This window comes from Liolophura sinensis, chromosome 1 (genome assembly GCF_032854445.1).
Source record: "Liolophura sinensis isolate JHLJ2023 chromosome 1, CUHK_Ljap_v2, whole genome shotgun sequence".
NCBI classification, from domain to species: Eukaryota; Metazoa; Mollusca; class Polyplacophora; order Chitonida; family Chitonidae; genus Liolophura; species Liolophura sinensis.
This window is the reverse complement of record NC_088295.1, coordinates 59,116,472-59,144,176: the sequence shown is the minus strand read 5'-3', so window position 1 is coordinate 59,144,176 and position 27,705 is coordinate 59,116,472. Positions and strand designations below refer to the sequence as shown.

Below are 27,705 nucleotides of genomic sequence, written 5' to 3'. Positions count from 1 at the left end.
TCCAAACATCTATTAAAGTTGGATTCATAGGCTTAAAGAATCGTGCCGTTTGACAATCCGAATTCATTCTCTACCCAACGGTGTTTCCTTTTGGGTTAACTCTTTGGGTTATACTTTCCATGAATTCCTGTGACTTGAAACCGCCTCTCCCTCCAAAAAATTATTTCTATGTTTGTACAGATTTTAACGTTGGCTTACTCAGACCTAAATCGTTAAGTATACCGTGATTGCAGTTTATTGCTTATAAATCCGAGAGGACAGATCATACTGTGGTCCACATATTGTGATGGCAATTTTGCTGTTTATATATGACACTGGACTGACACTGAAATCCACATACTGCAAGTGACCATCGGTGACAATAAGCGGTCGACGACAACCTATGGTCATGTTTAACGTCAGTGACTTGCCACAGGTCGATAGTTTACCCCAGGCACTCAGGTTTTCTTCATCCACGAAACTGTCCGTCATCATGTAAAGAAAAAATTCTTAAGTATGGCGTTAAAGAAAGGAACAATTCTTAAGCATGGCGTTAAACAACAATCAAGTACTCCACATGTGAACTCCACATAATACTCTGGCCGTTTTGCTGTTTATACATATCAGAGCGGATGTTTCCTGGAGTCGGCATAACGTGATGGCAATTTTTGTTCTTGATATATGAGTGGAGAATCCAGATGACAGATCCCTCAGTGTAAATACCGGAACCTGGCACATGTGGTCGCCAACCGAAGACGAATTCAGTATGCGGCCGAAGGAGGCTTGAGGCATTGTCTATCTTCACGGTAACTAGGTTCTTTATCAGATACGTGATAATAGACAGTTACTGTCCGAAATCCCTCGGCCAAACACGTAACTTAATCACAGCCTGGATGATTGGTCGTCCGGGCCCCGGAGCGAGGATATTTACTGTTAGTTTTGGTATGTAGTCTGTCCATGTACTCTGGGGACCCTGATGCTCCGCTATGACGAGAACGTGGTAGGACTGGGAAATCTGGTAGAAAATGGGAAACTTTTTCCAGCCATAACTGTTAGAAGGGACCCGAGTAGCTGAGCAAAAACGAAGTTTGAAAGGTAAATTCCAGGTCCCACTTGTTCAAAACTGGATTAAGACGTAATACCAGATTTAACTTTAAGTTAAGTCTTGTACATAGCCTAAAAATTATGTAACATTATATTACGTATAAACTAAAACTACTGTTGTTATTCTTTGACTTTGGGGAACTGCATTGGCAGCTGAACAACTGGACCCAGGCCATTCGGCACAGCCTTTAAAAATTTCAGACGCATATTACCAAACGCAATTTAATTGATACCTGTCTTCTTGGCACACCAGAACGATGAATTTGTGGTTGTATCACTTTTTTTACAATGACACAGGCTGCACAAGGGACAGGTCACTTTCATACAGTCAGTAAGAGGTTCGGGTTATCAATATATCAGTGCGAGGGCATGTTTAACTACGCATCAGAAATTAAATTACAAAAGTTGATTCCTGTCAACCAGATAGGAGTACCACTATCTTTGCGGTTCGTTTTTCCGCAGAAAGCGACGTCGGCAATATTGCAGCCATATGGTGGCGAGTTGGCCTTCATTGAGTATGAAAGCTATTACATTGTCACAAGTGGGTAAAATAGTCTCGCTTCTCTACACTTCAAAAAGGGCGTACATGTGCTTCAATAATTTTGGAGATTATTTTTTTAAATCCCAAAGATCTCTTGTTTTGTGTTTACAAAAACTGAATTTATTTTTTCACACGACTCTTTCGAGCACTATGATCTCCTGTTACTTTTAAAGCTTGCACGAATTTGGCGGTGATGAGATTTCCTCTCTGTGCTTCGGACATCCCTAGGATCCTGTCAACCCTGTGTCAGTTTGATATGAGCTGTTTTGTTACATACATGGTGTCTGAGGTATAATGTTTAACTGAAGCAGCACCATGATAATGCTAGAGACGTCCTTCTGCAAGGAGATATCGTCACGATTTGTACAAATAAATGCTGAAACCAACATAATGGCCGAAGGAAAAATTGCTTTTTGGAATTAAGATTCACGGCATCCATCGGGAAATTCCGCATGATTCAAAAGAACAGGACTTGTTATGGATATTGATGTCTGGTAAAGAGTGACATCTATCGGCATTGCATGAACTAAGGGAGACAACTTTCTAGGCTCCTTCTTGTTTCAGATCTAAATATCGCTATAAACATCACGGTAAGTTATATATTGAGTGAGAAAATAACTAATTTCTGAAGGTGACATGTCTGTCTTTAATTCAGTAAAATTCGAAAGAGAATTGAAAAGGTTACTATGACTGATACAATGTAAGTCATCATGTGTACACTTGTTTTATGGAGCGACACCTATGGACTCGCCCCGTCCACAGGGAGACAACTCTCAAGAAATAAATCCACGGCCTGACGTCTATGGAGTATATGGAAACTAAAAGGAACAGATTTTCATAATAATAAACACAATGAAGCTATCAAACCTTATTCCACACTAATAAGAGGTGGAAATAAACGTTAGGCATACGTTTTCTATGACAATTTTTGTTTTACATTCATAAGAAGCTGGCTGTATAGGCTTGCTAGGCAATACGACGCATGGCATGCTATGTCTTACCCTGTGATTCCAGCCTTTGATGGCCGGTAATGTCCCTATTATTGAAAAACGTAAATAACGAATAACTAATGCTTGTTTCTGAAATTAACAACACTAAGAGATTGTCAATAACTTTGATAACCAAATCACAACTTTAGTCTTGTTATGGACACATATATTAATACATTTCAATTCATTTCAAATGGCGGCCTTCAGATTTAAGGAAGGAGAAAACATGTGTGCCGCACAGTAAACCACCGCCCTTAATACGAAGCTCTCTATCTTAAAGGCGAAGCTGAAGCAGCCACGGAAGGATTCGAACCTGCCACCTCATCCGCCAGGGACAGATCAACCACAGTACGGACTGAGAACAATCAACCCATTTTGCCTTTATTAACACTCTTCGTTTTGGCCCATCAGTTTTTTTCAACTTTGAGGCAAATGAGAACAGTAAAAGAGAGTTACAAGACAGTCTAGCTGGAAATTTGTACCCTCACTGCAACGCCTACAAACTTATGCAACGTCAGTAATGAATTATTTCTCTTGAAAACATTCCGCAACACTTACATGTATAGTTTCTTCCTGAATAGATAAAGAATTTTACGAGCAAGCTGTTGCTTGAGGGGATCTCTACAGAAAGCAAATTATCATAAAACTAATTAGTCCTGGAAAAAATCGTACAAAGTTAGGTCTTTTTAGAAGGCCGGGTTCATCTCATTTCAGAGAAGAAAATCCCAGACGATGTTCGTCAATAATGAAAAACAACTCCCATTTTGAGACCCGCTCATTTGTAATAAAGTTTATTATCTTATGTAAATAACAGTCACTTGTGCCATAAGAGCAAAAATGTTGAGAGAAAAAAAGGAAGAAAAAAGAAAGACGAACATATCTTTGTTAGAATGTAAACTATAAAGAAATACTGCACTTTGAAACATCTAATGTTTTAGCAGGCCAAACGTTCGCCTACTCACTTAAGACAATAAAATGCATTACATGATATGTACATTTCACGTTTTTGGTATATCAAAGAGGCATTTATCCCCTTGAAATAGAAATGAAACAGTTTACCCGCGATTACTCGATACAATACATACAGATATTCGTATAAATTTACATCTTCCGTGGGAAAGGAGGAAGTCCAAGATAAAGAGACAAAAAAGATGTGCAGTTTTGCAGGTGATTCTTCACATCCGATTTGTCCACTCGTCACATTCCTTTTTGTATCATCCGGGCATTTCAACATGTCAGGCGTTTGGCTGGCTAGTTCTGACATATCACTTGTCGCACAGGAACTTGAAGCCGTGCACATTAAAAATCAGGGCCAACTGTTTTGGCCCAAGGGTTAAGTTCCAAGGAAAGCAGTACAGTTGACGTACAACACCCTTGCCAAGACCATTGTGGCGCCATTTTAGCCTTGTGGGAGTGGAAAAGTTTACAAACAACAGTTCATTCTCACCGAAACAAAACACCAAAATTTCAAATATCTGACGGGATATCCGACAACATCCGTGTTTAAAGCACAGAACGGATTCATCAGAAATGCTCATCCATTCTCGCATATGACATCTTCTATCCTGCATTCAACAAAATCAAGGTGGGATATGTGACCCAGGCAAAGGACAGTGTGTTTTCAACGTAGGAATGGTGTCACCAATTTGTGTATTGTTTTTAAATGTAATATGTACAGGTTAAAAAAAAAAAGGAAAAAAAAAACAAGACAAATCTATTCACCAAATATGAAAATAGTTACACTATTCTCAAGTTTCCGTATCACTGTAGTCCACGTGCATAAACTCGCCTTGGTGAAACCCCTGGTGATATTCAGTTTTGTAATCGTACTCGTATTCCCGCATGGAAGGGAGCGGGGATTTTCGTATTTCTCTGAGCTGAATGATGCCGTTCGGAGAGTCTATATGCGCGTCGCTATGGCGATGGCCGTGTCCAGTTTTACACTTGGAACAATGCCTTTTAAATCTGGGTTTTTGTGTTGACCCATGGCACCGAATGGCGAACCTCAACTCTTCCGCCATTTCAGAACACGTGGACTGCTGCAAAAACAAAAGCAACAACAACCAATGATTAAGCGAAGTAAGACGAAACAAGACGCTACAAACATGTTATACACTGTTTAGATGTTTATTTGACCGTCTTCCAAAGTTACATACTGAACTACAAATAGCGTTCTTACTTTTTAATATGCATTCTGTATAATAATTCATGCAATACGGCTTTTTGTTTGCTTGCTGTCACCAAATACTGTTGCCATTTAGCAGGTTTCTAGCAACGATAGGCATCTTCGCATTTACACAGCAAAAGTTCGTGTTTACCAGCTCTATTTTGGGATATCTATTTCTATGGCCTTATCCAATCATTTCACTGACCTCATCACCCAAATCGCACGGCGTATGTAGATGAAATCCGGTATAAATGCGGATACGTTAAATACATCGCTATGACGTATGATTAAATGCTTAAATGGACCGCTTCCTCCCTACTCTCCCCAGTGCCTAGAATATACGTATATGAGCCGGCATTATCTACAATCACGATTTATTTTAGCGTGACACAGCCATCCCCCCGGAAGCGTCTCTGGGCCACCTCTGGAGCATTGGCCAAAGGCCTTCCAGACGCATTAGGCCGGCAATCGGATGGCAAGCAGCCAGTGACATTAGCCTATGAGTATTTGTCATGTCAGGGGGACTCATGGCTATATGGTTCCAGTTGGAAGTCGTGATTTGTGGTCCAGTCCCGTCCGCTGGGTGCATGATTAAATCACGGTATCGCTTATGGTTATTAAAGAAGCTACGCCTTATCAATCAAGGCTTATCATGATAACATTTGCTACAAAAGACCGGTCATCCTGCGTGCGGCTCCAGTGATAAATGCTAGCGTATGACAGACGCATAATAAGGAAGGTGGCCATTTAGATTCGACTCTCACACAATATCATATCAGAGAGGGTTCGAATCGTGCCAAGCCACGAGGCCTGTTAGGCTCTAAATTAGACAAATTGTGCTCGCTTTAGGAATGCATTAGCCCCAATTCAGTGAAATTCAAGTGATAGCTAATTTCTAGCCCAAAATTACGGTCAAAATATCTCGAATGAGAAATGGACGGTGATCGCTAATAGGTGGGCAGATGTGCCTCCATGACTTAAATATCAAATAGTCAAACAGCTTCTTCTCTATATGTATGTATTTTGAGGTAAACAAGGACTGAACAGACATAGCCATTTAACTGTAGTCTGTTGCGAAGTAGCCCACAGCTGGGCAGATGTTCACGCTAATCAACATTTTCAGGAAGTGTCTCTACCCTAACGTACGGAAATAAAAATAAATACTGTTGCCATTAATTTCTTTTGGTGTCATCTGTCAGAATATTTGTTCCCCCTTCCTGATGTGTTATGCTGGTCAAGCTGAAAACAGACGACAGAACTTTCTTGTGCGTTGCATCGGACTGTGCAAACGTCGACTGTCTATTGTCACTAAGTCAGGTTCGAACCCGTTCCTTGTCTTATACCTATACCTATATGTCTTCACACTCTGAAGTACTAGCGCTAACTAGAGGCTGGTTATTAGCCTGGTTTATACTGTAAGAAAATTAGTGTATATTTACCCTGTCCTCTTGTGCATTCTTTTTAGAATTCCACACGAATTCCATAATGGCCACGATGACTGCCATGGCTAGCCCGGCCAGCAGAACCACAAAGATGCCACCTACGTTCTCCACCCCTAGGGCTGACGCCTTGGAGTCTTTCTTGGTGTCATCACGATTGCACGTGCCCGCATTTTTCCACCATTTATTGTAGAGCTTGTGGATTTTGCCCCCTTCCTGAAGTTCCAGGATGGCTAAAGACAGCTTATCTCGATAAGGGGAATCTGAAAACGGGCAAAAAAACAAAACAAAGTTAGTGCTCAAAAGTATGAAGAGCAATGCAACACACTGTATAAATGTTCAAAAGTAATATAATATGGTCATGTCGTTAATTTTAGAAACTTCTCAGCATATGTATTTTGCCAGTAAGCCAGATTACATGTACGTTTTCACTGTGTAGTGAATGTGGAACTGAGGGGCAGATTTTCTGAGCGGGAGGCCATAGTGACTCAATTAATGTTTAACTGACTGAGTGGTGAGTGACTCAGAGAATGACTCACTAACGAAACTACAAATTCCTGTAATTTTATTAAACAGCTGACTTCATTTGTATAAATTATTCAAGAACTGATTTCAATTGTAAACCTTACTTAACCAATGACGCCAATTCTAAACGTTATTCAACAGCTTATTTCAATAGTAAAAATAGTTCATCAAGTGCGAAAACAAATCAATGGGCAAGACCTTTGTGACACCAATAAGGAGACAAAGCATCAGGCCACAAGTCTACTCTCGCTGACTGGAACTGGTCTACTCTCGCTCGCTTGGAACACCATTTATTCTTGCCGTTATCATGCCGTTAACATATATTGTACAAATTCTATTTGAAGTGATTTCTTTTATGTGGTCAATATTACATCTAAAATATGAAGCGATAAAGGCTAGAAAGAAACGTAAGCCACAAAAGAATTTTCTTTTCGCCTAAACAAGGCCAGGCCTGTGGGAACTAAATGATGTACGGTATTGAAGGCTTCCTGAGCGGAAACGATGCGGGGGACATTAGGTGTTTATACAACCATTTCCTGGCGAGCTATTGCCCTCGAACCGACAAAGGAACATGGGATAACCCTGCACAAGGTGCTCGCCACACCAGTGTAGAAAATGCATTATAACGGGGGGAAAACTTCAAAGAGGCCCACAAAATGGTTCGTAAATTTCAGGATAACGCTCAGCTTGTGGCAGCTATTGAAGTACTTGGGAGGTTGTTAAAGGAGACGCAGTGGTGTATGAAAGCAACGACGATCACTTCAAATTGCAAGACTTCACGCCAACATGCAGATGTAGCGATGCAGCGAAAGCTATCAATGTTCGGCAGTTGTAGAATCGATCGATCCTTGAACCGGTTCCATGGAATTATCATGCCTGTACTCAGATGTTATCTGGTGTTCCACTGACGGATACCTTCATAAAACAAGCAGTCATTTACTCCAATTTAGAGCGAGGACATGGGCATAGATCTTTGAACCAAAACTGCGTGAATCTGGATAATATTATCTTCAAATGGACTAGTATTTTCGTTAATATTAATATCTTTACAGACTCACTGGGGCGAAAAGCTTGGCGTCAACAGTATATCGTTCTGCGTAAAAATGATTTCTTTAAAAGGTTCAAAGAGAGAGAGAGAAAAAAAAGAGAGAGAAAGAGGGCTAAGCCGCTAAACAATGTCAATGCTTCATTCATGTTAAACAAGGCACCGGGATCTTATCTAGGTCATATGTATGAACTCGCAACGCTTTATGGAATTCCAGACCAAAGACATCCGTCATTGTCCTTTCCAAAACACCAGACATGAGCACCTCTTTTTCTGATTACTGCACATTTTTATACGTAACAAGTCAATTTTCCTGCGTAAATGCATTTATTTGACGTGAGAACTTCAGAACAATTTTACATCTGACATTATCAGTCTTCATTTATTTGATTTATACTCCCCAGCAAAATGTGGAAAAGGCTAATCGTCACACTAAATGATGGCAAAAATATTCCAGAGCCATTTCTCGGGAAAGATTCTCTTTGTTCGTCGCAATGAAGGCCAAAAAAAAAAAACCACGAATAATATCGGAGGCATAATCTGGAAATGGATTTGAAATTCAACAGGTCTTTATGTTAGGTTTTGGGCCTTTTATAAAGCTCAACCCTCGAACCGCCTAAAACCGAGAATGGAGAACCGGCCACAGCAGGACGATATGAGTCACTGAACTATAACGTTAAATGCTGCTAAGGGCAATTATTTAGCTGGCATGAGATCTGGGGGAAGAGGGAGATCTTCCACTAGTAATTTCTTGGTAATTTGGTGACACAAATTCCATTTCCTTGATTGGTGCTTTGTGGTGTATAGGCAGCATCACGTGTTTAACAACGTAGTCGTTGGTACTGTAAATTGATTCTGGACTCATTGTGGTGGTCAAAAAGGTATTCAAACTTTTAATTTCTACAGGGCACAAAAATAAGGTCTGAAAATCAGACTATATGGTCTGATGTCAGAAATGGCTGTGTGAAACAGGCTCAGACATAAAGCCCCAGTCAAATCTTTCTGAGCTGTAAAGTACAAGTACAGCCAAAGACACGGTATGCATCCGAGCCACCGTGTTCTATCTTTCTTACCTAAAAAGAGACTTACATTTTGGTTATACCTTATGTTGTGTTAGTTATAGTCCTCGTCTTTGTTCTTGTCTTAGTTATACTCCTACCGACAACACTAGCTAATTTCTTTTATTCCTCTCATCTATAGGGATATTTTCACGGAACGTTTTAGTTTGTTCAACCTTGGTGTATAATTCTGTCAACCAAGCGCTATGATATTCGGCTGCAGCAGCTGTTTCATCCCTGTTTCATCACAAATCCCCATTAAGCTTTAGCCAAATTGACTGAACAAGATCTTTTCGCAAAATATGGTGTTGTCATTTGCATGAACTAAACGATATGTAAACATATTTCGTTAACTGTCGCTTTAATTTGTTTACTGGGCTTGCAAATATCATGATAGTGAATGTAACAAGAAAAAAGCTAAAAATCTGAATTATACTTTTAAACAGGTAAGTTTCCGTGTAGATGAACATTCGGTCTACGATATCCCTACAACTTTAGCCTCACATAATTATGGCAAAATCTACAGCCTATTAAGTTTATATCAACATACAGGCTTGTTTCCTGCCATGTCGTTCTCCAAATGAGACATTGACTGACAAAGCTATCAATCTGACTGGACTTACTCATTGGCGTGCCTATGCCATATCCTTTGCTGTCTAGCAGGCCTCCGACCTGCATGAGATCACAGTTTCTTTGTATTTCGTAGTCAATCATGGTTGATTCCATTAAGTAGGCATAATTGCCTTTCAGCACTTTCTCAATACCCTCCTGATAGCTATTCGTAAACACGCTTGGCTCTTTGCCTTCCATGTATCTCCACATGTTTTGGTAAACTTCTATCGTCGACGTCTGGAAAGAAGAAAAAAAGAAGAAGAACGAAACGTTTACTTAACATTGAAATGAAGAAAGAAAAAGCACCGCCGAAATACTATATTTAACAATGATCTGTGCTTATATGTTCATAATGCTAAAAACGTGAGATTTTCACAATGAGAACACATTATGCGAAATCAGCGTCTGTAAGCACGTGAGAAATATGTAGTTTTTTTAAAAAGGTAGAGCTGAGTGAGTGCTTTAACAAAAGCCGGGGAAAAACAAATATATAAAAGTAAGAAAAGCGAGTGCTTCGCCCACAGTCTAACAGTAAAGAACTGATGACCGATAAGTATCATAGACTGAGGATGCCTTCTAAGGCATTCCGTTGCATGAAAGACCTTTCCAAATATTGATTTCATTTTGCATAGTACACATGTGTGAGCTATCCTACAATCCTGAAGAGCTGTCATGAAGACATTCTCGGCATTAGACAGAACACAAATCCACAGTAACGTTATCTTTCTGGACAATAATCACCCTAAAGCAGTGGAAGTGTACATGCCAGGAAATATAGAGAGCAGCAGCTTTATTCTCAGGTACAAGGAATATTTTGCTTCCCACGCTCATCAATGAACAACGTATAATAATGCAATCAAACTGTACCAGTCCCCCCATTTATTCCATGCAAGGACTGTCCAGTCAAAGATTCATGCTTGAAACAAACAGTTTAAAGGCATCAAAGCATATACTTTCTTTGCCACTCTAACGCCTTGGTTATTACATGGTGTCCACGAGTCGGTACTGCAGCGTAGCTAATCGACCAGTTATGGTGAGTTGTAGACAGACTGTTGTATACAGAGCAGAAAAAAGATTATTTTATGCCCAAAAAGTGCATTGGATGTTTTCATTTTCCAGATGACAATATCCACAGCTCGCTAAAATCTTAAGGATTTGTGGAAAGATTTCGCAGGGAGAGTAATAATCCCTGGTGGACACGCAGCTAAGCTGTAGCACTTTCTAAATGAGAAGAAACAGCATTTTCATTGCGTCTTGAGAGTGACACCGAGTGAGTTGGGATTATGTTTTGATAGGGCCATTTTCAGCAGCTTGACAGTATATCAGGCCAATAATACACAAGGAACGCTGGCTATGAATATAGCTCCTGTTTCAACACTGAGTACATAAGACTGTTCTTCCGCTCTTATCCTCTGCAATACTAACGTAATAAAACCGAGGTTTACATTACTTAATGGATCTAATGTATAAATCAGCAATGATCTGAAAATGAAAATATATAGTCGCATTTTATACGTGATCCAATCAGAAAAATTGCACCCTAGTCTCTTGTAGTATATCAGATTGCACAAGCATCAAACTTATCCATCGACAAATGAAGTCGTCTTTCCGGAACGGTCGAATTGTCAGTTGGACTATTCGACCAACCTCACCGTGCTCAATAAAAATGATCCACAAAAACATGGCCAACATTAATAAGGCCCTTGGCAAGCGGCGTCTGGGTTTTCACAATTGTTCTTTGTTCAACCAGTATTCACCGAGATAACTGAAAGCCGTCTGTGATGACGAAACATTTATCACCAAAACGTAATTAACTCTGCTGGTTTTTTTATTCATGCAGACAAGACTGCAGACTTAAAAAAAAACAAACAAAAATAAAAAAACAATTTCATTACCAGCTGAAAATACCAAGAATAGAGCGCATAAATCTGCGGACGCTGCTTGATTACAGAGAAAAAACAAACAAGCGAGACACCACTACCTAACCACTGTGGATATTTTTACCACATAACACAGTTATATAATAACGAATACGTTTCATAACAAGATACTAGATTTTCCGTCTCCACGATGTTCGTCATGGTGATATTAACATAAACAAAATTAAATTAAAAGTAAGTCTAATGTTTCTTTTGACAAGTAACTGATATGCTGCGAAAATACTCCTTTCTTGCAAAAGAAGTCTTGTATCTTTCACACGCCTTCTTTTTACATCATTTTCTATGTATTCCTGACTTTCTCTTACACATTTCAAACGTCAGTTGACAGACTGGTGTGCAGATCTGCCGCAACATAGCCTACCGTTAAACTCGCTAACAAAATTGCCTTTCGTTAGTGATACGTAACAACCCAAGCTCTTTACATTAATATGTTGTATTTCTGTATTATTGCAAGGAAAATGCAGTTAGAATCCTTTTTCTAATTCATAATGTTAAGCTTCATGAGCCTGGTTTCAACATAAAGAATTCATTGTTTCTGGTGACAGTGACAGAACCTACACTACTGTCTCAGCGAATCAGCGAATAGGCTACATTCGCTGATTCGCAACATTCAGCTTTACAACCGTACTGCCGTGAAATCATATACTACAGGAGATAAAAATTAAAACTGCATCCTGTTTGTACACGAATGCTTGGAAGAAGACTGTTTATGACTTCCTTTAAAACAATGAATCAATGAATGAATACGGTCATCGGCAATACGTCCGACATATCATGGCGATCAACAATGATAAACACGCAGTTCATGGTCCCGGAACACAGATACATAAAAAGACAAGAAAGTATGATTATGTCCCCTGATATCCCATGTCTTTTGGTAAAAGGCAAACAAAACACTAAAATGAAGCATGTATCAGATAAAAGACCATTAAACACTGACCAAGAAACTACTTCGATTCATTTTTTTTTTTTTTGGAATTTTTCCATCCAAGTAAAAATGGTTCAGAAACATAAGATTATATGGTACTCTGTAGTGACCCAGAAGGCAAGAGTGACGTAAAGTTCGGCTAATGCATTCACAGCTCAATATGTATATGCGCTTTTGATGATGACATCTAGCAGTCTATTTGGGTTAAGATGCAAAAACCTGATGTGATGTCACTGGTGTCAATATTGTGAGAAATGGCCAACGAGGAATTTAAACTTTCAAATGCATTTTAGTACGTTGGAAAAATTCAAAATGTAAATCGAACTACTAACGTTTTGGGGCATGCGTCACTGAAGCTCAAGCGTCGGCCCATTTCGCCAAACGTGATCAATAGGAGCTAAATCAGGTAAATTAGCTGGCCAAGGCCCCCACGAAAATGGTTTACATCCACACGCTGCAGGAAAAGGACGACAATAGACTAAAGGATCTGGTCTCCGTAACCTGCAGCACTCAAGTTACCGTCAACAGGATGAATGCGGTGGCAAAATGTGAAACCTCCCCTCACCATCACTGATCCACCGCCAAAACGGTTTCTCTCGACAGCTCAGGCGAAAAAGTAACGCTCATCCCGACGACGGTACACGCGTTGACGCCTATCTGAATGGGAAGTTGATAACGTGATTCGTGCGTAAACATTACATTTCGCCACCAGTGTGCACGGCGTCTGACGTGCTGTCTTCACCACTGTAACCTTGCTCGACGATGCTGTGGCATCACCGACGGACGGTTTATGCGACGATAGTCTGTACTGTTTCGAACGGATTCTACGGCTGATTGACGCCTGTTTATGAGGTGAATCAAACGAACGCACCAATCTTGGGCAGGCGTCGTTACCGGTGGACGTCCAGAGCGCCAACGTCCTGAAAAATTCTCTGGCGTAAGGTGAGCACTGTTATGGTGCTTCTGTGACAATGCATCCGCATCGCGACCTCAAGTTACGTTATTCCTACGGCAGGTTAACCAATCGCCTGATTACGTTTGTGTTTATCGTCAATCTTAGCATGACGTCGTAATCCTGTGAATACGTTTTCCGAAATCGTCTATAAGGAATATTGACATTGGATGTACCTGAATTATATTATTCGTTCATACATATTTAAAATTCTGCAAACTTTAATCCACAGTAACGTTTTTGACCGAGTATAGTTAATTAGCTCATAATCACACGATATGATCATGATAATAAGGTTCAAATGTAGGATACAACAAACTGTGTCGCAAAGCACACGAAACTATAAGGGTGTTCTGAATCACCTCAATCACGCTTTTACTGAGCTCTTCATGCAAACACAGTGTTATCCAACCTGCGCCATGTGTATGGAGCCTAATGGAACATAATACACCCCTAGAAATGATAATGGTCTGTGGTATCACCTGACAGTTTCGATAGGAAAAAACACAAAGAGTGCTAATTGGAAATCTGTTACCAACGTTTAAAAAAAATTCCCATCTAATGGATCTGTTGTATGAAAGTAAGACAATGTTGCCATGACATTTTAAGCATGCAGTAAATAACTGATGTCGTTGAAATGTGGTTATTAATAATGCGAACATCAGAAAGCACCTAACTGCCGCTAAACTGCGTGTGATACTATGCCATGTGAAAGATAAACTTCACAGAAAAGCTATCTGAATTATATGCACCATGTAAATATTTAAGTACAGCGTAGAACTCCTATAACATAAGTATTAAAACTGCGTGAATGTTAGCGCTATACGCAGCACACCACAAGCGCTCCGTTAGAATTGCCACGAATCTATTCCTTTGAGGGTTTAATATCAAAGTAAAATCGATAAGAAATACATAAATGTGAAAAACAAAGGAGTTTAAATACAACGCATATAAGAATTCAAAACTTCGGTGAATACTAACACTGGGAATGTTTCAAGTTCAATTTACACTAAAAGACCAGGACCCTATTTCACAAAGCCATTTCTGACTTAAGTAAAAATTTAAATTACGATTTTGTAGTTCAATTTTGGTTATAGAGATTAAAATTTTGAGCACCTTCTGAATTTTATCTTAAGACAAACCTTTCATAATATCATGGTACCAAATATTAAGCATTTTGACGAGTTGTTAAATGTTTACTTAAGTCAGAAGTGGCTTTGTGCAATCGGTTCCAGATACATATGGCTCTGTTGAAGCTGGTTTTCAAAATTTATCCATTAGCAAAGATGCGCTTGGCAAGGTTTGGAGGTTGAACGTTGGTAATATCTGAGTGAACTCACGTCCTGATAGCATAATATTTATTTGAAGGAATTATTACCAATTTCTCTTAGATGAGCAGAATAACCTAATCAGCTTCAACACATCAACAAACAGTCAGAGAATGTTTACAAATTAATAAACGACGAGACGACAGAAGGTTCTACGAACTAATGAATATTTATTTATTTAATTGGTGTTTAATTCTGTACTAAAGAATTTGTCGATGGTAGTTCGATTTGTGGTTGAAGGAAACGGGAATGTCCAGAGTAAACCAATGTCCACAGCCACGTACCTGACTAACCTCCTAATTTAAAACTACAGTCGAAGAAGCCAGAGCTGGACAGTCAAGGCGAGCTAGCTTTTTCATTGGTTGAGCTAGTTCTACAGAACTCAAGAACTTTTAACAGACTGGTGCATAAATATCCATAGATAAAGATGCAGATTAACTGACCATAAAATCAAAAACATTTATGCCTTTGAACATGATTCCCTTACGAAGTGGTGCAATGCACACAAGGCTTTATGATGTAGTAGGTTTTTCATGTGAGATGCGATAGAGCATATAATATTGCATCTTAATGAAAGAGCGTCCTGAATTTCACCTATATGTTAGCTATCGGGTCAAACAAGAAGAATCTTGAAAGAAACCATAAATACCACTTTAGTAATTGGAGTGAACCCTGTTGTTAATCTAATGCATGCAACTTAAGACCTCTTGTAAAAACGTGCACGTATTTGCCCAGAGCACAACGAAAATCATAAACTGATGGAAGATTTGCTTTTGTAAACCGATTTCCCATTTCGTGACGGGGATAACCTGGGATCAAAGCTGAACCGAAAACGTGCGAAAAATATTTCCCGCTAAGTTCAAAGGCAAAAAAAAAAAAAATACATTACCTTAAAAAATGTCCATGTTGTGCCACCGGCTAAGGTTCCATAAGAAATTTCAGTTTGTTTGGCGAGATCATCCGCACTGTTTATAGGGGAGACCATTCTCTCAACAGTTAAAAAAGCCGCCAAGTTAGCCGTGTAGGATGATATGATTATAAGGGTGAAAAACCACCAGATCCCCCCGACTATTCGAGTGGACACTGCCCGGGGGTTGATATCCGAGCCTTGCTGCATCAATGTGCCCACGGTGAACCAGAAACTGTTCGACAAACTGAAGGCGTTCTCCACAGTGTCTGTGTCTGCATTGCACGGATGGGGGTTGTACCATTCATAAGGACTAAATCGTGCAAGGATGAATATCACAAAGCTGACCATTAAATAAGCAGCGATAACGTACAGCCAAATCTCGATGGCGAGTGGGTTCAGGAAGGAAAACAGGCCGGGTTTTTCCCTCTTGGGAACTTTAAACAGGATCGTGATTCCTAGATTCAGGAAAGGTTTGGTGAAGTCAATGACTTGTTCCCGTAAATAGCTGATAGTTAACGCTGCCACGGCCATATCAGCTCTCTGGAAATACAGAAGAAATAGAAATATAACTCCGCCCCTTGAGAACCATTCATCCGTATCCACCCAGATTTACTGTACCCTTGATAACTGCAACAAAACGCGACCCACATAAAAGTCGCTTGGTTTAAACAGGCTCTAAAATCGTCTTACAAGTCACAGAATGAGTTTTACATCAAATAAGCAATATCCAGCCCCTTTGCCAAAAAATAGATGAAACTAATTCTAACTCACAAAGCTTTCTTAAAATATATTATTTACTTTCTTAATTTGCATTGCTACTTTTTTTTTGTCTGTTTTTTTTTAGTGTTTTGTGGTGTTCTTGTCAATTGTTTAAACACAATCTTGAAACGACATTTACTATGGCAAGTCGGAGGAAATATGGTAGTATTGTATAGGTTGGCCTCGGTCACAATCCAATACATCTATCTACAATTTTATGTATTTAAATGCGATAATGCATAAGCAACTCTAACGACCACACACGGGTTCAACATACTAAAGTGATGTCCTCGTTGCAAGTTCGAATCTAACTCTCGCTGGATTTTGTTGTGGCTTTAAGTCAAACGGTTTCTCAGGTACCTAACGAATGACTGGGATTTCTTCTAGCATCTGACCGCCTGGCAATTGAACCTTATTCTGTACGACGTTATATACCCTTTGAACAACTAAATGTCAATGTCATGACTTTCAACTTTCAAGTCATATCAAGTCATATCAATGGATATCAAATCATATTAAGGGATATCAAGTCATATCAAGGGATATCAAGTGAAATCAAGGAATATCAAGTCAAAAAATGTGATATTCTGTCCAGTGATTAGGGGGTTATTACTCGTAAAATTAAATGCCTATTTGAGAGGTTCATTGTTTAAAAGTGAAGATTACGATTAAATGTAATATTAAAGTATGGTTTGGTGTAGACTTACATTATCCACCAACTCCTTCACAAGGCCATTCCACTCCCCCGTGGCATCATCAATGGCGCCGTACATCCGATCAGGTACAAGATATATTTCATATTTAAAGTCCACTATTTTAGCTATTTCGTTTAAAAGGTCGATGCAAAAACCCTCGTATTTATTGTTGCCTTGTAAGGGTTGATCCGGGGACTTCAGCATCACGTACGGCATCTCCTGGAATGTCAAGACTGTAGAATTGTTAATGTTCATTAGAGAGACATGCGGCTCAGAAAAAAAGTGATGAGAAAGTAGAAAAATTATATGAAACAATCACCCACTACCTACCCAGCAAAAATGACAACAACAACAAGAGAATAAATTGTATATATGTTTTTTACATGGGCCAATTACTTAATAATGGGCCTGGGTGTAAGACGACATGGACTTTTTGCGGGATTTCGCAATTATTGTGAGGTTACGCTCTTTTGTGTGTTGTCGAGAGCATTGAATCAGGCCATTTACATAAATATCCAGTAACACAGTTAAACTGCGACTAAGACCTTGTTCCAAGTACAGAACTTTCCACATAAGAACAACGTTTTGCCCAAACCCACGGGGACTAAAATTCCAGCCAATTTTATTGGCCTTCCATCAACCTTGTGGAAGCCTTCCGAACGTGTACCATCAAGTCGTCATTGTATAAACCAATACTGTTACATTATTAACTAAAAAGATGTATGGTATAGCTATATGTTCGTTTAATCAAGCCAGTGAATTCTACACAGGTGCAATAAATGGCCGATCTAAATCAAGTCTTGAGCGGCGGCGACATTGCCGTTACCTCTGGCCATAAATGGAAAGCCAGGGTTCGTTGATTAATATTTGTTTGAAACGTGTCATATTTGTACCTTTTCCCAGTGATAGTTGGTCAAGTGGGTTCAGGGGACACGACATAAAAACACAAATGGGAGCGCACGACAGATTTGGTTTTCGACAGCATAAAATCAAGATGGAAGTTTAGCTGTGAGACGCTAAACAGAATCTGTGATGGTTTCATCCATATTGCACAAAGAAACAACGCTAGTCTTTATTTGAGGTCTGCAACCAAAAGATTTACAAGGTCGTTGTACACAAGTATATCACCGATGCGAATTCAAGCAAAAGCAACGAATGGTTCACTGGAAAGTGATTTATCGATACGAGCTGAGAGGCCTATAAACAGGGAGAGGTAAGGCAGAAATGACCCACTATGTATGTTACACACGATATCACAAATTCACCACCTTAAACGGCTCCACTAACTGTACTTCAATGGCAACGTAGTAAAGTATGACGCTCGCGTTTGTTGGTTTTAACTGGCTTTGGAGGCCGTTATTTACAAAGGGCAACCTCCGCTTATAAAAAATTCCGATAACCACATTTATTTTCACACGACAGAAGACCTTTATGTTTTTTGACAGTCATCTTCAGGTTTCTCATTGTTGCTTAGTTACATAACTTTTCTAACAACATGCATGTATGTATGAAATGTCACACAATCATGAACATATTAGGTAATTCTGTATCATGCAATCGCTTTCAGATTACGACCCACTTATGCAAAGCCCACTTAAAACGTTACGAGCACGTAACGGCCAGGGGAAGGTAACGCCTACATTCCTGGTTGCCATGGTAGTTACGTGCTCGTAACGTTGTGCGAATTTTAGTTCTCATAAACTTAACCATCATCTGTTGTTTAATCCAAGCAGGTATGGTGTATTATGTAAGTGGTCAAGGTATGGGAATGATATAAGTTGTAAAAGAAAACTAAGATAATCCCTGAAAAATAGGCATGGGTTGAGAGGGTTATATATTGACTGAAAAAGTTATTCATGCTAAAAATTCTTTGCCAGGAATTATAATGGCAATCTACTAGTATAAGAAGGAAATGGTTAAACCAGTTTAAATATACATATGGATATTAGCCACAGCAAGCTGAATATATTTCAATGTTTTTAGACCTACCAAGACAGTGGTCACTATAAGGGGCTCCTGCAAAAGTATAACACAAAGCATTGTTTTAATGTAAAGCATGCTTCCAAAATTTTAAAGATTAATTGACTTTCTGTGAGAAGAACAGCTTCAAATTGCTAAAAAAAAGAGCTTCGCTGAACTTCAAATCACTTTAATATTAATATTATATGTTGAACTTTGAGAACTTACTTTATCTGGGTTCTTTTAAACTATGAAATCAAAGTGAATGTCATTACAGAACTGCTGAATGGAAATACATGGAACCAAAACTTCCACCAAATGAAATAGATCCTTAAAGAAACTTCCATTGCAAACACAACGTATAATATCTACTATTAGTGTTTGTCCATCCCGGTGTTAAATAAATATTTAAAAACATGCATTAGAAAGAGCATGGATTTAGAAAGAGCCAGGACACACTGTTGCAAGTGAAGGACACGACGCATGTTAGTTTGGCATTCAGGTTTAAAAGAAATAGTCAAAACGATACAGCAAAGCAAACACACCGGTCACCAAAATCGAACCCTGTCTCTCATCACTAACTACTGGCAAAAACTACAGGCGCCAAATCTTACAAATCTTCCTCAAACTGTGCAAATGCATGATTTGTTCAGAACGATCGTTCTTCGAATGCAGGAGAATGTCGTTTAGTATGCGCTTAAAGCATGTAAGAATGTTAATGGAAATATTTGCTAGTGGTTAAAACATCACTCTATGAGAATCTACACATCAGAAAGTGTACAACAAAGTATGTATTAGTACTGGCTGGATACCCCTTTGCCCTCAACACAGCGTGCATTGAATAATTGGGATGAGGGGAAGACAATGAAGCAATTTTACTTCTACCAATATCTATAAATATATATGTTTTCAAAGGTGAAAGCTATTGTTAGTATAGGAAATGTACCACCAAAATTTGCGTTATGATAGTTAGTAAAGAAAAATAATGGGGCAATGCAATTTTACTTTGGAACTTTTCATCGGCTGAAACAAAAGGAGAAAAAAAACCCATCAATGAATAAATCAAGATTGTACAACTTTAAAGAACAGGCTTTGTCACCTGCTTCATATGTACGTTGTTTTGAGTGTATAAATGAAATGTGTAGGCTATACATATGGAAGTGTATGGAAACGAATGAAATCAGAAAAATCTGGACACTAAACAGTTACTAAAGAACACTGTGAGGCAAGACTTAACAAATATTACACAATATTTGTTTCATACTTCATACATGCGGAATTATTGCTTATTTCATCAAAAACTCCACATTTATAAAGATTTGGTCAAGATGATTAATTGCATTAAAAGTATTGATTAAATAGATTCATTTAATTCTGCTTTAATGGATGAAAACAGCTAAGCGCGGGGAAACGTGTGGGGAAAAGAAGTAAAATACTTTGGAAAGTCTCGCATAATATATCAAAAGAACTTTAGTGCTATTAGTTCACCAGTTTGCAAAATCGCACCACCATTAGATTTTGTACATGGACGTTTTGTGGCGCAATCAATATCACTATAAACAGAATCTCTGCTCTTGTGTCAGAGCTATGCAATGACCTATGCTCATCGCTATGACGTACATTTGTGCAATATAACATTTAACTGAAATGACACATGAAGTATAGATTTAACCAGTGTCAGAATTTTCTTTGGGAAGAATAAAAATCAATTTGCACTAGTTTTCACTCAAAACGCGTTACTTTACTATGACGGCAATGGTCCTCTAAGCACCATGCATCGTATCTTTACTGATGATGACAATGAAACTAAATGTCGACCTCATTCTGCTATCCAAACGGAATCGATTTGAAGTTCCAACAGTCTTTTTTTTGTCTTTACATCGTTACCAATGTCTAGCACCAGATAGCCAGGGTGAAAACGAGGCACTGATGATTTTGGAATTGGATCAGATGGGAGATTTACTTCATGAGACGAACGCTTTATCCCAGAGTTGATAAAGATATCTTTTTATCGGATTTCCCCAACTGTAAATCAATAAGACAATTCTAACAGCAGGCCTTCTAACTGTTACCCTATCTATTTCAGAGATATTACCCCATTTGGAATACACTGGCCTCTATCCAGCGATCCGGGTTCTTTAGTGCAATAAGCTTACCATTAAGGAAACAACCTTCAATGTCCTGTTTCCAAAAGGCCCAGCTGTCCTGAACGATAAGTCCGTTGAAAAGTTTAATCCGTTCAGCATATCCCACTTGCCAACCTGTGTGTTAAGAGAAACATACAAATTATACGGCCTAGAATTACACTTTCTTTTTTTTTTTATTTTTTGCTGATTTTTTTAGTTGTTCTGACTCACAAAACCCTTTAAAGGAGATAAAACACTTTGTACTGATGTCAGCAAATGCCATCTTCCACATCCACGTAATACTATATACTTCATCGCCAAAAAGACATGACTTAGATGCTCAGCTGTCAGTTATAGTCTGTTTATGGACGCCATGGTTTTCCTTGCTGCGCTATACTCTTTGTTACTGACATAAACCTATGAGTGGGTAGTACGTGATACCTTGTATAGGCCTGTTTCTTTCAGTTCCATGATATCTAATTTATAACTCAACCGTCGTCCTTGTTGGAGTTCCAGAAGCCCTGTTAACCCTTTTACGTTTGCCTGAAAAGTAAACAAATTCAAAATTATAGTAATTAATAAAAATGCAAGAACAACTATTCTTCATAAGTTACTTCCGTTAAAACATTTAAAGCTTAATTAATAGTACTGATGTCTGGAAAATGGGGGGAAATATAAAACCGAAAAAGTTAGACTTACTTTAAAACATTTATATGAACGTCTATAGCCAGCCTCTTGGGACCCTGGCAGGTTTATTTCTATAAAATATTGTTCTGCAAAGCGATCCAAGCCATCTGAAGAGGTCCCATGCTCGAATCTAGCTCTCGTCTGTTCCTCCTTGGCTTTGTTGAGAGTGTTGTTTAGCATTAAGCGAAGTGTTATGATTTATTCCACCAATATACCAGAGGCAAGATGTATAAGTGAAAATGAGCAGGGCGAAAAAGAATAATCAAATAAATAAATAAATGGTCAGTGGCCCAAACAGATAACGGTACCTTTGTCATAAAGCTGTACAAGTTGTCCCCAGATGCCCAGGGCTCCCCTTCATCACAACTCTGATTGGCTTTCGTCAGCCTTGTACTCCTGTCCAGAAACTCTAGACCTTTGGCGAACAGCATGACAGCGTCGAAAATCAGAGCTGCTTCGTGCTACAATGGAAACCCAGAAAATAATGATCAAGTGGCTACTATAATACAGTTCGACATAATTAAAGACGTACAACATAGAGAGTAAGACCAGAGCAGCGGCGATAATGAGTTAGCAAATGGTCACAAGTAACCGGTGAAATAGGGCCTCTTGTGGATTTACCTCAGTCACGGTTTTATTCTAACTGTTCATGTATAGTAGCAATTTGCACGCTAGCACCATGGCTTAAACATAATTAGGTTTAAAAAAATGCAGTGGTGTTAATTTCAATTTGTTAGACCTCGCTGGTCTAAAATTACAGTCTTGTCGTCTATCCTTTGACTATTTCATTGGTCTAGAATTACGAGACAGTTTTAAACTGGATTAGCGACATCAGTTAACAGAAGAAAACAAGTTATATACTGCATCACTGTCCCGCTCTCACTATATATGTGGGGCGTTGGTTGTCTTCCATCAATATGATGTGACACTAACTTGACAAAGATCGGGGTGACCTCCACCCATACAACGAATACCAAGTGAAAAATATGGCGTTAAGCAACAATCAAATCAGTAAATATTACATGAAAATGAAATGTTTATGTCTTAAATCCATGGATTCGCCAGACGGCTGACCTAAAATAAACTGTTGAACATTTAACTATCTAGAAACATCGAATGGATTGAAAATCCAGATTAACTTATGGGTTTTCAAGTTATTAAACACGGATAAAAAATGAAAAAGTGCTGTTGTTATAAGTTAAACAGCTCAGTTGATTACTAGTGATGATGACAGAAGAGTGCAAGGAAAGTCATTGAGGTTCTGAGAGCTAGAATGAGAGTACAAACGCTTTGAAATAGTTTGCAATAGGGATACAGTCATTCGTATGTTTGTCATAACGCTAAAGGTATTTTAATTCAAATTTTATTAGACAACCTTTCAACAACACAAAGTGTGGCTGTTATGGTTCGTATGGGATACTCACAGATATTAATCCCGTTCTGTTTAACAACTTCAGGTCTGTCTGTAACTGGTAAATTTCCATATCCTGAAGGACACGTGCCGTATGAGGTGCTTCCGGGTCAACCAGACGGAAAGTGGTTAGGTTGACGTAATTGTGCCGGAAGTCATTCATATCAATAGTTTCCGAATCCTAGAAACAGAAAGTGATTACCTAACGACATGTAGTCTTTCTGTACGTTTGGAGACTTACAGAAGAGACTCGGAAGGAAACAGGCAGTCGTAGTTTGTAAGCTATATTGAGAATCATTGGGCATAATACGTAATGTAGCAATGTCATACTTCCATGTACGCTAGTCGAACTTTTAGAATAAAAAAACATCACATGGACAATAAAAAAAATCTGAAATATCAACTCCTTGGCTGAGCGATAATTATATAAAAAAAAAGTTGTTCAAATTTTACTTGATTTCGTTATTTGCGTTAGATCAATGGCAATCAGTTAAAAAGCGGTCCGAGTTTCGGAGCATTGTTTGAGGCCGCGACTTACCATGTTGGTCAGGATATAATGATGGTACGGATCAATCATGCCTTCTTGCAACGCCTGTAAAAAGATGAGGGGAAGCAAATACCATTTAATCACTACATGTGACATGGAGTTGACGGCAAATGCTGCCGAACATCAGCAAACCACCTACAAAAGAACCCGAAGCGTGCCGAGTTCCCGACCGAGGCAGGGTTCTATGTCATGGGGAGCTCTTCTGTGAATGAGGCGATCATGCCACAAGCAATATGGCCGAGCACGAGCAGGGAACGTTTTCACTAAGCCGAATATAGCAATTACTTGAGCGAATGTATATTATCGCCGATTATTTTGGACCGCTTTGTCCAGACTGCTGTTATTATTTTTCTTAGTTTTTATCGTAATTACGATGATTATTTTGCCGAATAGTTTCATCTGCCTTTTTTAAAGGCATCAGTTAATTGATCAGGAGTCTCTTGAGACTGCAGAAATAGTTCGAAATAGACGACAATGGCAGACGAAAATAATAACCTGACTGGACGAAAATCAGCAATCAAGTACCATCATACCATAGCACCTCTACATTCTTAACTGCCACTTGAGCTTACAGCGTTTGATGTATTAAACGACTGGAAGTGCTATAATTATACCTTAGACCAGCTGACCAAGCTAGTCAGAATGATAATGGAGGACACATCTCATAAATATTTCGGCAAAGGACTATAATTATAGATCCTCTGGTACCCTCTCCTAAGTGAAAAAGCTACTGTCTATATACTTGTGTGGTTGATCCATTGTTATGTTCTTCAGATTTATATGGTGCTTCTAGCCATAATAATGGCATAGTTTTCGACTGCCAGAGGAGCTTTACAGTAGTCACCAGCTGGGAAGGTTTCTTGTAAACGCAAAGGAACATTTTCCGAAGTTGCAACCAGTGAAAGGACACTTGCTACATAATAAGATGGACATTGTTATTTACACAGTTTTATTGATTGAAAACAAATGAGTATATACACACCCTGACTCAAATGTTAGTAATGTAGGAAAACCGCATTTTCTTCGCACGTATTTTGTATGGCAAGCCATTTCCAATCTTTCGTCGCCATTCCTCTAAATCATATTGTGTAATATGTTTGAAAATCGGTCCACGCAAATTTGCACTGAGTTAGCGCAGGTAATCACAAAGCACCATATTATTGTTCTACCAGTTGTCCATACGAAGAATCTTAGTTTCTAAGGTGCTTTATACTTTATAAGTCCCAAAATTTCTATTTAAATAATTTTATATTCATTTGTCTGAATATAACATTTTTGCCAAAATTAAATGCCCTGTGTTTGTCCTCTGCTTTTTCAAAGATGACACGTTTAACTGAGTTTCTAGTTGAGTTTCACACCACCTGCAGTAGAGAATGAAGTTGAACTGCCAAGATTCTAAGTCAGAATACAGGCTGATAATACACGTGCATGAACAGCTGTAAAATGTCAAACTAGCTAAGTGCGGTCGTACAGTGGTGTTTTCTAACCCACTCCGATTGACCCACCAGCTCGAGATTCTTCTCGTGCAGGTCATCTTTGCCACGACATCCCGCTTTGCGGCTGTCAACTGATTAAACACATGTACCCTCCGTAGATTTGCACAAACAACCTCCCCCTTAAACCATGAGTGCCCCATTACTAGTTCTATAATAAGCAGCAATTACTTGATTTTAAGCCTTTTGTAAACTTGCTCCTTCATATTTTCCCACATGCTATCTTCAGTCCATTAATATATCCATTAACCGGCAGTAATGAGAGTCCTTTACAAACGATGCATGACTCCATGGATTATCTCAGATAAAGTATCAGCAAAGATAATGAAAAAGCCATTCAAAATCTGTCGTTCCCATTCCCTAATGGTTTGACAATTTCTTCAGATTGCCTTTCATGCCACAAGAGAAAACTGTAATAATAAGGCCTACTCTAATACAGCGATTTCAGCTTGAAGTGTTTAAGATGAGAACAGCATCTCATGAGCAACTGATGGTTAAATTTGTACACGTTCCACTTGCCTCGAGTGTTGCTTTACAATGAAAAAATTTCTAGGGCTTTGAAGAAGAATGTATATAAAAACACACAATAACTAATAACACTTACCTAAAAGAGGAAGTCTTACCATTTTGAGTAAAAGGTAGGTTAACTCGACAGAAAGTTCTGCGATGATGTTTCGATACTTCTTGCCCTGAGCCTCGTGAAGAACAGCTCGCATGTTGAATTTGTCAACGTTCCGAACGACAAGCTCCACAGAGGCATCAAACGGCGCTCGAATCAACGTCTGGATCTTCAACAGCCCTTAAATTTTAAATGGAAATATAAGGCATATGAATGAAATTAGTTTAAATCTGTATGTACAACGCCAGAACTTAAATAAATGTGTACATCTACTTCATAAATAAAAAAAAGTCTAATGTGTAGCGTAAGATAACCGAGGCCCAAGGAGAACCACGCAGACAGAAAACTCGACAGAAGATGGCTGAAATGCCTAACATGGAACGTTTACCACTCAAAGTAATTCGGATTTAAGCCCGATGTTGTCCATTACTTTCTTTGAGAATTTTGTGGGTAAACCACATGGGTATTACCCATACATTGCAAAAAAAAAAAACAATGGTCAAGTCAACTTGGACTCGAGCCGCCATTCCGGGCAAAAGGTATCCAATTAGAAGAGCAAACAGTACAGAAAAATAAACATTGTGGTCAAGGAAATTCTAGTTCTGGATCCTACATTCAAAAAATGAATCTGTTGCTAGAATGTATTCCGTTATTCTGTTATATTTAACATTATATCCTTTCAGTCTAATCGAATCTTTACGTTGAATTGATAAAATATGTGTGTTATATTTACCAGATCAGTCTGATGAAGTCACAGAAGACATTCTAGCATCACTCAAACAACAGACTTTCTATTAAACTTAACTAATTAATTTGAGTGTAATATATGGCCATAGTAACTAAGGCTTTTTGCTATATGGTCACACAGTTTTGGTTCTGGTGAAAAAGTTGATCCAAGCTGTGCACACTTTTGTTCTTTATTATACTTTGTCACTTGGTTAGCTCGCAAGGGCAACGTATTGACCCAGGAGCCTCTCACCAGTGCGATTGGTGTGAGTTCAAGTCCAGCTAATGCTGTCTTCCTTTCCGGTCGTGCGTGGAAAGGTCGGCTAGCAACCTGCGGATGGTCGTGGGTTTCTGCCGGGCTTTGCCTGGTTTCCTTCCACCATAATGCTGGCGTATAAGTGAAATACTCTTGAGTACAGCGTAAAACACCAATCAAATAAATAAATAAATAAAATAAATACAAGCAGCCTCTAAGCGGGAAATGATGTGTTTTTACACAACTTTGAGCCGATTTGCTATACAGACGGAAAATCTTCCTTATTACCAAATAATTCATATGGACGACTGTTGTGGTATCTGCCTTACTTGTCCCAATTGGCTATATGAAGGCAGTACATCAGCTACAGCTCCCAGGCGTCATACTGTTACTTTCCTACGCCATCTGTCTCTTTCACACAGTATCAGTTTCATAAGCCGAACCTTATCAACGCACCTGACAAATTGGTAACCCCCTTCCCCAGTGGATTCGATTTATTAGATGCCTATACGACTCCCACACCATCTTATCTCTGCCAGACAAAACGCTCCGTTACGAGCAATAACTTCCGCCTTATTTGTAAGACGATAGGGAACAGAGGGAAAAGAGAGCTCTAGTTTAGGGGTGAGCTAGGTGGTCTCGGTTTTCTTGGCCAGTAGCGCTGAAAGATAGGGAAGATTTGTTGTTGGTGCTAACGTTATGGTATTTTGAAAGACAATCGCTATACGCCTATGCCCTCTCGCTGTGCCAGCGACACGTGTTGGCCAAACAAACCGACAGTTTCTCGTAGGTGTTTTCTCACGCAGTGGGATCATCGCTGCTGAAAACCAGCACATATTTTCACCCGACGCTGCCTTTATCTTTTGTTGTTCGTACCCGTTTACGCCTTATTGCTAACACACAAAAAACA

At 39.0% G+C, this 27,705-nt stretch overlaps 1 protein-coding gene across 4 annotated transcripts in view; it reads right to left on the bottom strand.

The window, feature by feature from the left end:
- Positions 1 to 2,268: 2,268 nt before the first annotated feature.
- The window catches only part of LOC135477299 (glutamate receptor ionotropic, kainate 2-like), a 53,566-nt gene continuing 28,129 nt past the window's right edge, over positions 2,269 to 27,705 (bottom strand). The window contains exons 1-14 of one of the 4 annotated variants that reach the window (XM_064757462.1): positions 27,252 to 27,257; positions 25,818 to 25,993; positions 23,693 to 23,746; positions 23,168 to 23,335; positions 22,052 to 22,204; positions 21,498 to 21,599; positions 21,087 to 21,191; positions 19,936 to 19,953; positions 18,961 to 18,987; positions 16,984 to 17,190; positions 15,497 to 16,057; positions 9,471 to 9,696; positions 6,220 to 6,482; positions 2,269 to 4,652 (exon numbers count right to left, since the gene is read on the bottom strand). In XM_064757462.1, the coding sequence (XP_064613532.1) occupies positions 4,362 to 4,652; positions 6,220 to 6,482; positions 9,471 to 9,696; positions 15,497 to 16,057; positions 16,984 to 17,190; positions 18,961 to 18,987; positions 19,936 to 19,953; positions 21,087 to 21,191; positions 21,498 to 21,599; positions 22,052 to 22,204; positions 23,168 to 23,335; positions 23,693 to 23,746; positions 25,818 to 25,910 (2,268 nt within the window). In that variant the 5' untranslated portion in view covers positions 25,911 to 25,993; positions 27,252 to 27,257 and the 3' untranslated portion in view covers positions 2,269 to 4,361. Of the gene's footprint in view, positions 4,653 to 6,219; positions 6,483 to 9,470; positions 9,697 to 15,496; positions 16,058 to 16,983; positions 17,191 to 18,960; positions 18,988 to 19,935; positions 19,954 to 21,086; positions 21,192 to 21,497; positions 21,600 to 22,051; positions 22,205 to 23,167; positions 23,336 to 23,692; positions 23,747 to 25,817; positions 25,994 to 27,251; positions 27,258 to 27,705 lie in introns of those variants that run through there. The other 3 variants (XM_064757459.1, XM_064757460.1, XM_064757461.1) reach the window with 3 other exon arrangements.